The 12978-nt window shown below is 41.4% G+C and overlaps 1 protein-coding gene across 1 annotated transcript in view; it reads left to right on the top strand.

The window, feature by feature from the left end:
- The window catches only part of csgalnact1a (chondroitin sulfate N-acetylgalactosaminyltransferase 1a), a 34151-nt gene that overhangs the window by 15698 nt on the left and 5475 nt on the right, over positions 1 to 12978 (top strand). Inside the window, exons 3-4 of the mRNA XM_030743376.1 lie at positions 2986 to 3202; positions 5187 to 5288. Of these exons, the coding sequence (XP_030599236.1) occupies positions 2986 to 3202; positions 5187 to 5288 (319 nt within the window). The remainder of the gene's footprint in view (positions 1 to 2985; positions 3203 to 5186; positions 5289 to 12978) is intronic.

Here is a 12978-nt window from a genome sequence, read left to right as displayed (position 1 = left end):
CCCCATTTGTATTACTGTCAACAGCTTTTCCTGCATCAGAACACAACGTTCTACTTTCTTCTGCTATCTTGCATTGCCTTTATCTTTTTTTAAACATGAATCCCTGGAAGGTCAGAATTGTACGAGTGTGTTTGTGTACTCCAGCTACAGTCAGATATCCTCACAGTTTGTTCATTTGCGGCTATGATCATAACCTCAGGAAATGAGCACAGCTGCTGCTCAATCACAGCGGAGTATCTCTTCAAACACGGTATTTTACTGTGTGTGCCTGCTCTTTGAAGGTCACCATCTTCACTGTGTGAGTGGGTGGAGGTTTTACAGAGATAGATAGGGGGCACCTGGCTCGGGAGAAATGAACTGTAGGTCACTATGTGGAGCTTCTCACGTCTGTATTAGCTTGTGTGTGGTCCTGTGCAATCCAGGGCTGTTTATGTGGCTGTGATTTTAATGGATGTGCATGCATTTGCGCATCTGTGTGTTCACACAAATGGACTCTACATTTCCTTGAGTAGACAGCAGGAGAATGCTGTTTTTTGTTTCTGTTTTTAATGAAATGGTGATTCTCTCCTAAACATATTTTGTGCTTAATTCTCCTTAATGGACTTGGACATTGATTTTAAGCAGTTCTTGAACAAACAACAGAGGCCAGTCTCCAACCAGTCAGACAAATGAAAGCCAGTCTGGATGGGCAGACTGACAAAAGCATCTTCAGGGAGTTTCAGGGCTGCATTAGCAATCTAGTGAGCTGAAACTGTACACAAACACTGGAGGTATGCAAAATGAACTTGCCAGCAACTCAGTTGTGACCTCAGAAAGAGGCAGAGAAGCCCAGCTAGACAAAAAAAGAGAGACAGGAAGCGGTGGGACTTAGTCTACATAGCTTAACATATTTACTACATGAAAGATTATGGTGTCCCTCTGAGAAATGAGGCCTTGCCTCACAGGAAGCAGGCCAATTTAACAGGAAGGCCTTAATTCAAGCTGCTATCAAGCTAAATCTTTGCCCACAGAAATCCCTCTGTTCCCTCCTTCTTTCTTTTTTATGTCAGTAGTCTTTTGACTCTCTTCCATCTGTCAGCGCTGTCTGTTTTCTCTCTTTGAACAGCAAAGGCCTCTTTCCAGCAATGTGGGGGTTTTATTTGCATCCCATTTCCATTTTTTTTTCTTTCCTCACCAGCCACATGGGGTAAGTTTGAAAGCAATAATCAGTTAGTAATGTCAGAGTAATTGGAAAACAACCTCTCTACGGGGAAACAAGCTGACGTAAGGCATCCATCAAGATAACTGATTGCGGCCGTGGACAATGATTAGGATTTATCTGGCCTCATTTGCCCTTTGTTTTTTCACATATATCAGTCCAGCAAGTGATGGCAAGTGATGACAGATGCACAAAAAATAAACTAGAGGTGGAAAAACATTTACCTTGGCACTTAAAAACACAGAATTGTCACGAGGTTTCCAAAAGAAACACAAAGTCATCGCAGCAAAATAAAACACAGTGAACTCCAAGCCCCAAAAACTAAAATCTGCATTTGAATATGAAACTTATTATACAATATACAGCAAGGCTTATGAAGATTTTTACCACTGGTTGTCTTTATAATTTTCCATTTACAAGAAGTAAATATCTCTAATATTCATCTCATTTTCCTGGAGTTGCTAGAAGCTCAAATCATTAGCAGTTAAAGAGACTTACACTACTTTTTCACTTTGTAGTAAAGCTGACATTAGAAGAGTGGTAGCACTGTTTAACCTGAGGGGTGAATATAGAGCTCCAGCCATTTCCTGTGAACCTGGTGTAAACACTGGAAGCAGATGGAAACAGCTAGCCTGGCTAATCAGGACAGAAGCAAAAAGGATTCAAGAGGGTTTTATGGATTTTACAACTTGCTTTTATGTATGGATTAAGTAAGCCTCGTATATGTTATATATCAAGTTTAATATTTTTTTTTTTTTAGGTGTAAAAGCAAATCTGCGACACTCAAAATGATTTAAACGAACCTCAAGGTGACCTCCTAACCTTTAATTTGATCAGTCCAATCCAGACTTTTAATTTTTGACCAGAATCACTCTCACTGTTCTCTTGTTTACCCAAATCTACCCCCACTTTATTAGCTACAACTTGCTAGTACTGGGTTTTGCCTTCAGAAGAGCCTTAATTCTTTTCAACATGGTGCTGGAAACATTTGGACATCCATGATGTTCCACCACATCCCAAAGATCCTCTATTGGATTGAGATCTGGTATTCGTGGAGGCCATTCAAGTGCAGTGAACTCATTGTCATTGTGTTATCCTGCTGGAAGCAGCCATGTGAAGATGGGCACACTGTGGTTATAAAGGGATGGACGTGGTCAGCTACAACATTCAGGTAGGCTGTGTTGTTTAAATGACACTCAGCTGGTACTAAGGAGCCCAAAGCGTGCCAAGAAAACAGCCCCACCAGCAGCCTGAACCATCAATACAGGGCAGAAAGGTTCTATGTTTTTAATGTTGCTTGCTCCAAATTTCCTGTTCTTGGCTGACAGGAGTGACACCCGGTGTGGTCTTAAGCTGCTGTAGCCCATCTGCTTCGAGGTTAAATGTGACCTCGGGCATCAACAAGGATTTTCACCCTATGAACTGATGCTCACTGGATAGTTATATATTTTTTTTTTGCAGACTCTGTAAACCCTAGAGAAGGTTGTGTAGGAAAGTATCCAAGTAGATCAGCAGTTTCTGAAATACTCAGAGCAGCCTGTCTAGTGTCAACAACCATCCTGTGTTCAAAGTCACCACACTGACCATGTATACACTCCTAAATGCATTGAGTTGCTGCCGTGTGATTAGTTGATTAGAGTGTATAGTGGACTAAGACACTAAAAATAGGTAGTGGTAGCCTTGATTACTTCTTGGCAGTCTTTTACAGTGTTACAAGAAGAAACAAACATGGTTACTCTATTCAACTTATGTGCTCATGATTTCATGCTCCACATCTCACCCATCAGGTATCACTCGTACAGAGAGGGACAAAGGTACGTTATACGAGCTGACCTTCAGAGGGGAGTCGAGCAATGAGTTCAGACGCCTGGTCCTCTTCCGGCCCTTCGGACCGCTCCTAAAGGTGAAGAGCGAGCGGGTGGACACAACCGACGTGCTCATCAACATCATCGTCCCGCTGTCCAGACGCACGGACAAGTTCAAGCAGTTCATGCACAACTTCAGGTGAGCTGAAGTTTGTAACCGCAAAGTCAGATAAACAACATGACAAACGGACGCACTGCTATAAATTATTCATGCTGGTTCTCTCCATCGCATGTTACTAATTCAGAAAAATGTGATACCAAGTGTTATTCAAACCCAGTTTCAAATTTTAATTAAGGAGCAAGCAGACAGAGGCAGGGGCTGAGGAGATTAGAGGGAAGAAAATTAACATCAGAGAGATTTTATTTTAATTTTTTATTTTTTTTTTAGAAAGGAACATGTAATTAACATTTTGAAGCTGCATGTGTTGTCTTATCATTTTGGTGCTGGTAGGCATAATCAGAATGTAAACAAATCTGAGAGACTTAAATGACTCAGACCACAACATGAATAAAGATGTTCTTGCAGATCACAGCCATTTTTGTCACCTCATTACCATAGGGAATCTATTTTCATACACAAAGCATATAACTAACATCTCAGATGCACTACACTGTGGATTCCACTACAAGTAGATCCTAGCGGGTGTGTGCATGAGATAAAATCATGACAGATTTTTAGAAAAAGAAGTAGCAGAAGGCTCAGGGTTAATGGCCTTTTCTGAGATTGAAAATACAATGAGTGATTTCTGTCATTCTTGTTATAATTCACAGTCACAGCTGTCAAAACTAATCACCTGAGAGCAAAACATGCTTGGTTCAGCCCTGCAGTCCATCACCATCAGCTGAGGAAATGTCTTCCTTAATGTCTGTGATTTATTGTGCTGCTGCTGCTGCTTATCACAGCTATTTTTACATGGTAAATCCTGCTTTAGTAGCAGTGTTGCAGCCCATTAAAATGCCCCCCTGGCAGGCCAGCAGTAGTTGATATACAGCACAGCAAGAAGTGTACTTACTTGAAAGACTTGGCGAGTCGCTGAGCAAACACTTCGCCCTCATCTATAATAAAAGTGCACAAAGAAAGAAGTGCATGTGTGTGTGTGTGTGCTTATGAATGTTTAGAGACGATAACATTAAGTAAATTCATGTTTATTATGAGTTCTTTTGTCGACAGTTGGATTTGAAAATAGAATGTTTTGATGCTAAAAGATAAGACTGTAGAGATAAAATGTGAAGTCACAGTAACTGGACCAGCAGTGCAGATTTTCAAATGAATTTCTGGCTTTTACACCATCAAATGGTTAACAGATGGGGGGTTTTTTCTGCTCTGTAGCCCCAGCACCAAATTAGACTGTCTCATCAGATCCCAACAAATAATCAATTTAATCCAATTTACTTCTAATAATACAAAAATTTAGGCTGAGCCTCTTATACAACAGCATTTATAAATGTAGCAAAAATGATGGCTCAGTTTCCCCTGCACATTCATTTCAAGCATTTTGGCCTCATGTTACGGAGTGCTATGATTTCCCCCCTAACGTTCCTCTGGGGAAGATGTTGACAAACTGCGTGCACATCTGTGCATCTGCACGCGTACCCCACGGGAGAGGTGAATTATCTGCAGCGCGTGTGTGTGTGTGTGTGTGTGTGTGTAATATATTTGACACATCTCCATCAAAGAGCCTTCAGGCATCTCCACCTGGTGTCTCTTTTACTCCCCACCTGGCATCTGTTTTATTCACGTAAGAGCTCCCTGTGTGTGTTAACACTGAGTCAAAATGGGGAAAGTCTGGAATACAGATGAAAATAAAGAGTTTTTTTTTCTTTTTAGAATAAAGTAACAGAAAATACTGAAAGTTTAGGCTCCAAGATCCACCAATTTTACCCAAAGAAATGGAGCTTTATAAAGCAGAAATCACAGAATGCTTTTTTTGATGAATGATGTAGTTATACAGTTAATTAGAGTTGTTGTCTTTTATAACCACACAAAATGATTCCTCCAACCAAAGCTGTATTTTTAGAACCCAACATGTGCTCTTCCTTCCTGTACTCTCCCTCTCTCCCCCCCTCCTCACACGCTTTCATCCATGTTATCGCTTCCTTTGCGTGTTTGTGTTTATGTACAGGGAAGTCTGCGTGCGTCAGGACGGCCGGGTCCATCTGACGGTGGTGTATTTTGGGAAAGAGCAGATGAGCGAAGTCCGCAGCACTCTGGAGAACACATCCAGGTGGGTTGGAAACGCCGCCAAGATCAGATCTTTGAATCAGAGGCCTAACGCAGAATATGAAATGCAATTTACATAATGAAGCCAAAGCAGTCCCACTCGTGCACCCTCTTTTGGAAACAGACACCATTGAAATATCAGCACTGTTTCAACTCTTACACTATAAACCTTCACATTTTTTTAATCTGCCTTTCACTCATGGCACACAGAGTGCACACACCTCCTGGCTCGCCAGTCTGTCTGATAAATAATAGAGCAGTGTGCCACCCATGCTGGGGAGCTGAGAGCTACCAGCCAGCACAGATAAATTACAACAAGCCTGTGATCACGCTGCCCTCTCACATGGACACCCACATCTCCAGAGAGGATCGCTGTTGGCTGATCGGGAGTCAGATCCGCTGTGCCGCAGATTCCCCGAGGGGGGTTGCTATGGTGACACTTGTCGATTCCCCAGCCTCGAAGGTTTTTGTGCGGCCTTGAATCAGTCGGACTATCACCGGGATCACACAGCGTCTCTTTGTCTCGCTGTGTTGAGAGGAAACCGTGGAGATATGAAAAAAAAAAAAAGGTAGCATTGCACGGTCGTAAAGAGAAGTGTCACATCGAGTGCAAAGAAGGCGAATTTAGAACCTGCGAATGCGGAAAGACAAACACAAAAAACATACAATTAACCAGAAACCTTATGGTTAGTTAGTGTGGGAGCACTCGTATTGAGTATTGAAGGTGCAGCCTGTGAAACAACGGCATTAAATAAACTGGATTGTCCAGTAGTTTGAACTTCTCTCTTTTATACTCTTCTCATTCTCATAGCACTAAGCTATGTAAAAACATATCTGGGTGTGAATCGCTGGCTGTAATCTAGGCACCACTCCTCTTTCCTTTTATCTAACATTCAGGCTGTGGTTGAAATGAAAACGAATTATCACAGCTTGTTTTTTTGTTATCTGGCGTCTGATGCAGACTGTGCACAGATACAGTCGCAACCGGCTCTTTAGCTCGCAGGGGAAGGTGCATGCACGTCTGTGTATGTAGCTGCAAGTAAGAGTTAGTCTGTAAATGTCTATAAATGCCAAGAATAGTGACAGTATTGCATCCCAGCTTTAATCTAACACTTAGATCTAAGTGTTGTCACCCATTTATAACATATATCAATGGGCTGGTGAAGGATATTAGCTTTGGCTATATAATAGATTGGACACTGCTTTTAAAACTGTCAATGTTTTATCTGTACAGAAAAGTTTGAATTAACTACTGCATGCCCGTGCTGCAGTATTGTTTACTCTGCTCCTGCTGTTGGCAAGCTGATCACATTGAGGAAAGTAAAAAAATAGCGGTGGTAGATGCTGTTTATATAAATAAATGGATAAATATAGGAGTCATTGTGTGTTTATATAAAGCAAAATGGATTTACATCTGTGTATAATTAAGCGACCGCATCAACCACCCATTGTCTAAACAAGCGTACTGCTTCCATCCATCCATCCATCTGTCCATTTTCTTCCACTTATCCGGGGCCGGCTCTCGGGGACAGCAGCCTAAGAAGAGAAGCCCAGACGTCCCTCTCCCCAGCCACATCCTCAAGCTCATCGGGGGGGGTTCCCAACACCAGCTGAGAGATATAATCTCTCTAGCACGTCCTGGGTCTGCCCCAGGGCCTCCTCTCAGTAGGACATGCCCGGAACACCTCACTCATGAGGCACCCAGGAGGCATCCTAGTCCCGATGCCCGAACCACCTCACCTGGCTCCTGTTGATGTGTGCCTCTGAAAGTGTAAAACAAAATCGGTTCCCACAAAGCAATCACACGCACATGCCTTCATTCGCCAGCAAGTCAATATCTGTTTGCAGCATGTTGGCATCATTAGGGAATGATAAGATTCTGCATTTCCAGCAAATTAAATTTACCTCTATAACCAGGTTTGGTTTGTCACAAATACCCTCTAGCTGTTTGTCTTTTTTTTTTCTTTAAAATCCCATTGCAGTCACACTCCTCACTTTTAAACGGCACAGTGTCTCTGCACAAATTTGTTTGGAAAGCATTTGCATGACTATCCACAGCAAATATAAACTACTTGAGGCAAATTTCCCAGGAGCCTAACAAGATCTAAATTGTCCTTGATCTCAGGCAGCTTTCTAACCCTTATCAACCCCTCTACAGGGTTTAAATTATTTCTTTTTTACTGCAGGTGATCATTATTTGAGAGTGTATATATATTAAAAGCTAATATAAGGGAGTATGTGCTATTGAAAGTAATGTTCCAGAAATCGGGGCCTTATTCTTTAAGCTTTTTTCCAGACACCAGGGGTGTCTTTTTAAAAAATAAAGAGAATCAGCTGCTTTCAAATATGGTTCTTACACATACACACTTCAAAGCCTAAACTCAGACTCAAACCAACAGGGGGCTTGTATGTTTCTCAGCCTTACATGCTAGAAAATAATGATTCTACGCAACATGAGTGGAGCAGAAACCAACAGAGATGGAGAGGGAGGCAGACTCTGTGTAAAAGATGGAGAAGAATGAGTGATCTGTTCTGTGGAGATACTAGTCGATACATATGAATAATTACTGTGTTTCAGATGCAGAGGGGAAAAACAGAGGGAGAGGAAGTTGGAGGAGAGGTGTAAAGATAAGATGGGAGAGCTGAACTAACTCGAAAAAAAAAAAAAAAAACAAATTTTCCAAGGATGGAAAAAGGGTGTCAGCAAGGATTATATAGGAAATTGGACCAAGATAAAAGGAACCAGCAATTTGGAGAGACAAAACATCAAAGGATGAGATCACTCTTTGCTCTTCATCTTGTAGCAACTTGTCTTTCAATGTGGCGTTACTTTAGTGCAGAGAAGGGTTAACGATCTCTGAAAACCCTGCTGGGAGCTCACAGGAAGCAACAAGAACAGAAGTTGGAAGAAGATTATGAGTGTATGAAATAATATCCAAATCACTGATGAGTTTGAAAGCTGTCCAATATTCATTATGAAGAGATCTTATGCCTCTAATATGGATCTATTCTGAAAATTACTTACTGTTATTAACTCCTGTAGGTGTCTTGCCTAAGGGCTCAGCCAGACAGCAATCACAAGTCTACATTTTTTATGGTTTGCACTTACCCCTCCATTACATGCATGGACTGCTGATTCCCCAGCTCACCATAAAGAACAAGTGTCCAGAGAGGATGTGCCAACCTCCCCCTGCTCTGTAAACAGGAGACAGCCAAACATTAAGTATGATTCATTTAAAATTTATTGCACGTAAAAAATAAAAAAAAATAATAAGACAGCTACTGGCATTGCTGCATACAGAAAATATTGAGAAGTGATGAGTGAGGCTTTTTTTTTATTTCTATTTTTATGTGTTTTTGAGGCAAAGAGTTTACAGTCATACCAGTGAGTCTGTGATGTGGCCCAAATGCTTAATCCTCACAGTAACAGCATTAACATGTTGGCGTTGAGCAGGTGCCGTTTAGCATCTTCATTTTGTTAACATTAGATGAAGGTACTGAGGTTTTCCAGACACATGACAGCTAACCATGTGATGTTAACTTGTTCAACATTTTGGACGCGTGACAACCATGGTGACAATGTAGGGTCAAGTGACCGGTCCACAACCATGTGGTAACCACAAGGAGAAAATATCCATTCCTCGACTGGTTGGCAAAAATCTTCTTGCAATTGGTTGGTTGCTAGCAGATTGCATGAAACACACCCACTTATCTGCAAATTCTTGCCAGCTACTCTCCATGCTGTAGTGAAACTGTGCGACACAAACTGGAAATGGAGACCGTTTGACCTTCTACCTTTGAACTAGTAGTTAGCGCCTGCTTGCAGACTTTCAGTCAGTCATTGTCTTCCATGCACACTATGGTTGAATGCAGCAATCCAAAGGTGGGTTTTGTGAAGCGCCCTCTTTGCGACAGCAAACCACTCACCAGCCAGTTGGGGAATACACATTTTTCCCTCACAGCTGGTGGTTGTATCGTGTCCAAGATTTTGCACAACAGATGCCCTTCCTGACACACATCTGGGCTTCAGATCAGCACTAGGAGTGCACTAGCTTGTGACCCCCTTGCTAGGTTTGTGTCTCCTTCCAGAAGACCTGAGGGCTTCCACATGCACCACTACATCCAATATTACAACTTTCTAGCAACATGTGCATGATGTCACATGAGAAACCTCTGTACCTAGGTGATTTTCACATTGTCTAGCACTAGCTATTTATTTTGATGAGGCTATTGATTTGTCTGTGATATTCATAGGAATGCTAACTTTGGTTTGTGATTAAAAAACTAAATCTACTCATCAGTTATTGACCAGCTGACTCTTTAGACTGAATGCTAAACAAGATGGCACCCAATGCCCGCTCAAAGCTGTTGCACCCTTAAATTGAAACGGGTACGTTCTGGCAAACCATCAGGTGGCTCAGGAGGGGAAAGTGGTGCTCTACCCACACAGTGTATAGAGCAGGTGGGGTGCTGCTGACTTCAACTGAGGATATATTCTTTGCTTAGGCTACTGCACCCACAACCTGGCCCCGGATAAGTGGAAGAAGATGGATGGATGGATGGACTCTATATTATATATTTCAGTCACGCTGCGTGTCTGTAGAGACATGCAGCATGACTAAAATGCGAGCATGCTTCTCTGGTATCAGAGAAAAGTGTAGAAAATGAAGAGAAATGTGGATATGGCCATATATTAGGCACACCATATTTGCAGTCAGTCCTCCCCTCCCTGTCCTGACTGAGCAGAACTAACAGGATCAGACCTGCTGCTTAGACACAACAGGGAAGCTCTTTACAGACTTACTCACTCTGACACAATTTCAACAATTTCACTCCTACTAGGTACCATCACGCCTACAGTAAACAAATTGACTATTTTAGCCCATAAAAGGGGTGGGGGTGGTGGTGGTGGGGCTGATGCCAGGGAGAAAAAGAGTAGATATAAAAAGTCATTTAGAAAACCAGGATTTATTTCAGGATTGAGTTGACACACAAATGCAGAGCCTATGCTCATATTTGTGGACTCGGATTTAGGAGGCACAAACACACACACACGGATATCTGTAAGCTTAAAGTAATCTGTAAATGCACCTTCAGCACCTTAGATTCTGTATTAAAAGTGATGCAACAGGCGGCGGCACCACCCACTGATTTGCAAGGGAGTCAAACTAAAGCCTAGAAAACCGCTTTATGGTCTGTGTCAGCTTTTCCAATTTGAGCCAGAACTTTCTAAGTAAGAAAAGCATCATGGAGCAGGGAAGATGAAAGTTCATCGAGCAGCACAGCATCACTAGTTTGTTAACTAACAAGAATCTTTCACTGTCCTGCTCCCTGATGTCTAAGATTAAATATGGTGTGCATGAAAATTAAACTTACCCAAAAAAGTGGCTCCCTTGATGATCTGTTATTAAAATGAACCCAAGAACAAGCCATAATTACAACTGATTGAAACAAGATAATGAACAGCAAACCGCTTTGTAAATGAAATGAATACTTACTCTGCCTTCAAATTACGAGACAATAACGGTGATTATATCACAAATAAATTAACTCAAGTTCACTGCTGAATGGCCCTCATGGGCTGCCTCATCCAAGCTTTTTGTCAGTCACTTCAGAAAAGGAAACTCATTCAACTCAGTCATAACCCCCAAACATCCCTCATACTTTATGTTAGAGGAATTATTTTTAAATGCAAAACCAGCTTGCGGGTCAGAAAGAACACTTAGACCACACAGTCTGTGGGGAGTACATTGGTGGCAGGTACATTACAAGACTGGTAGCACTAACTTTACAACTTGTCAGCCTAGTGTAGCTTAGTTTAGCATAAATACTGGAAACAGATGAAAACAGTTAGCTTGGCTCTTTCCAAACTTCCTGAAAACCAAAAAATCTGATAATTAAAACTCTATATGTTGTTTGTTTATTCAGAAATCAGTAGTGATCATTAGTGAGCTTTACATGTACCAGTTAGCAAACCTTCAACTGTGATTCCAGTTTTTGTTTAATTCTTATGAAAACCTCTGTGGAAAAATCACTCTAGTAGCTCTTAGTGGATTTTACAGCAAACAGGGATAAGCTGTTCCTTTACAACAGAAGTAACTGAAACAAAGAACAGAAGGAAGGCCATCGTGTTCTTGCTGGAACATGGCAACCCCGCATGAAATTTTGACGTTATATGTTCTGGCTTGTTTGCAAGAATTAAAGATGTATTTGCTAACTGATTCAATGAGAAGCTCCTCTCCCATTAAAGTTAAGAATGAATCAACACGTGAATAAAGCTCCTGTTGCATTAACATTGTTTAAGACAAACAGAGTTATTGTTCTCTCTCTTTGCCATCTGCGGACGCTTTAGTGCCAGCGGGTGGGTCCACTGGGACTCTGTTTAGACAGTGAAACAGACTGAGTCTGTTTGGATTCATGAACTGTGGATAGATGTAGAGACTAGGCTCCGTGCACTGATGTACTGACCTGCTGACAGCACAGAGCACATGCAAGAAAGTAGATGTGGACATCCCAATATAATTTCACTGACTGTCTTAAGTCGCTTGACATTTTTGGGATGTGAAGACATTTTTTTTTCTTTTCTTTGTTGGCCAGCAGAGGTGGTTGCTCACATGGGGAAAGAATAGTATCATAACTGGTGTCATGTTTTTTTTTCTCTTTAATTTAGGGCCATTGAGGACCATAAAGTCTTATTTATAGGAGAGTCTGAATGGAAGGCAGCAAGACAAAGGCTTTTAAACAGTTATATACTTGAAAAAAATATTGCACACTATTGAACTTTGTTGCAGACAATGTGACACACACAGCAGGGATTTGGAAATGTGGGGAGTGTGATTCAAACCACCTTTGGCTAAATGGTTCTTCTGGTCAGCCAGATTTTCTTCTACAGAGCTGAGTGTCTGTTATCCTGCTCTCCTCTGCTTCTTTCTCATGTTTCCCAGCATTGCATGGATGAAGGAGGATCCAGTTTGTTCTGCCTCACACTGAGACTGAGACATGCATACAGCGTCTGTGTGAGAGAGAGAGAGTTTGTGTTTGCGTCTGACTCTTTGTATGCACGCGCATGAGTAAAGGATTATTCACTAACAGTGTGAATTGTTATTTTTAAGGAAAAAAAACCACAGCTGTGTACATCTGGATCCAGCTGTTTCTCTTTACTCAGGCTACAGCCTTGAAAAATTCAGCGGCCGGTGACAAAAACCATCTTTGTTTCCCATGAAGCAGAGTGGAAAGTGTGGGAGTTTGAGCTGATGTGCGCTTTTGTCCGTCATGATGTTCTAATCTTTGGGTGGAACATTCAAAAAGCAGAAAACAGAAGATTAGAAATGTTAAAATTACTTAAGCCTAGTTCTGGCACAGGGCCCCTCAACAAGATGAGGCATCAAGATTTGGTAAAAATGTGGGAGCTACACTGTATTTTACTACAGTAGCTGTATTTTCAAACTAATTAGCTTAGTAAATAGTCAAATAGCCATTACCAAAGCTCATTACCACCAAGTAATCGAATGAGATCTAGAAAGAATTCAACTAACAAAAATAATCAATTAGAAACACAGTTGCAGTGAAGTAGTATGCTGCCTGAAGTTTAGTGAGGGAAATTAAAGTGTGCGGGAAAAATTACTCAACCAACAGCAGAGACAAACATTGGACTTTACAATCAGTCTATTCATCAGCATAAATATATAATAAGT

Source organism: Archocentrus centrarchus, chromosome 12, assembly GCF_007364275.1.
Source record: "Archocentrus centrarchus isolate MPI-CPG fArcCen1 chromosome 12, fArcCen1, whole genome shotgun sequence".
NCBI lineage: Eukaryota > Metazoa > Chordata > Actinopteri > Cichliformes > Cichlidae > Archocentrus > Archocentrus centrarchus.
This window is presented reverse-complemented; position numbering and strand designations above follow the sequence as displayed.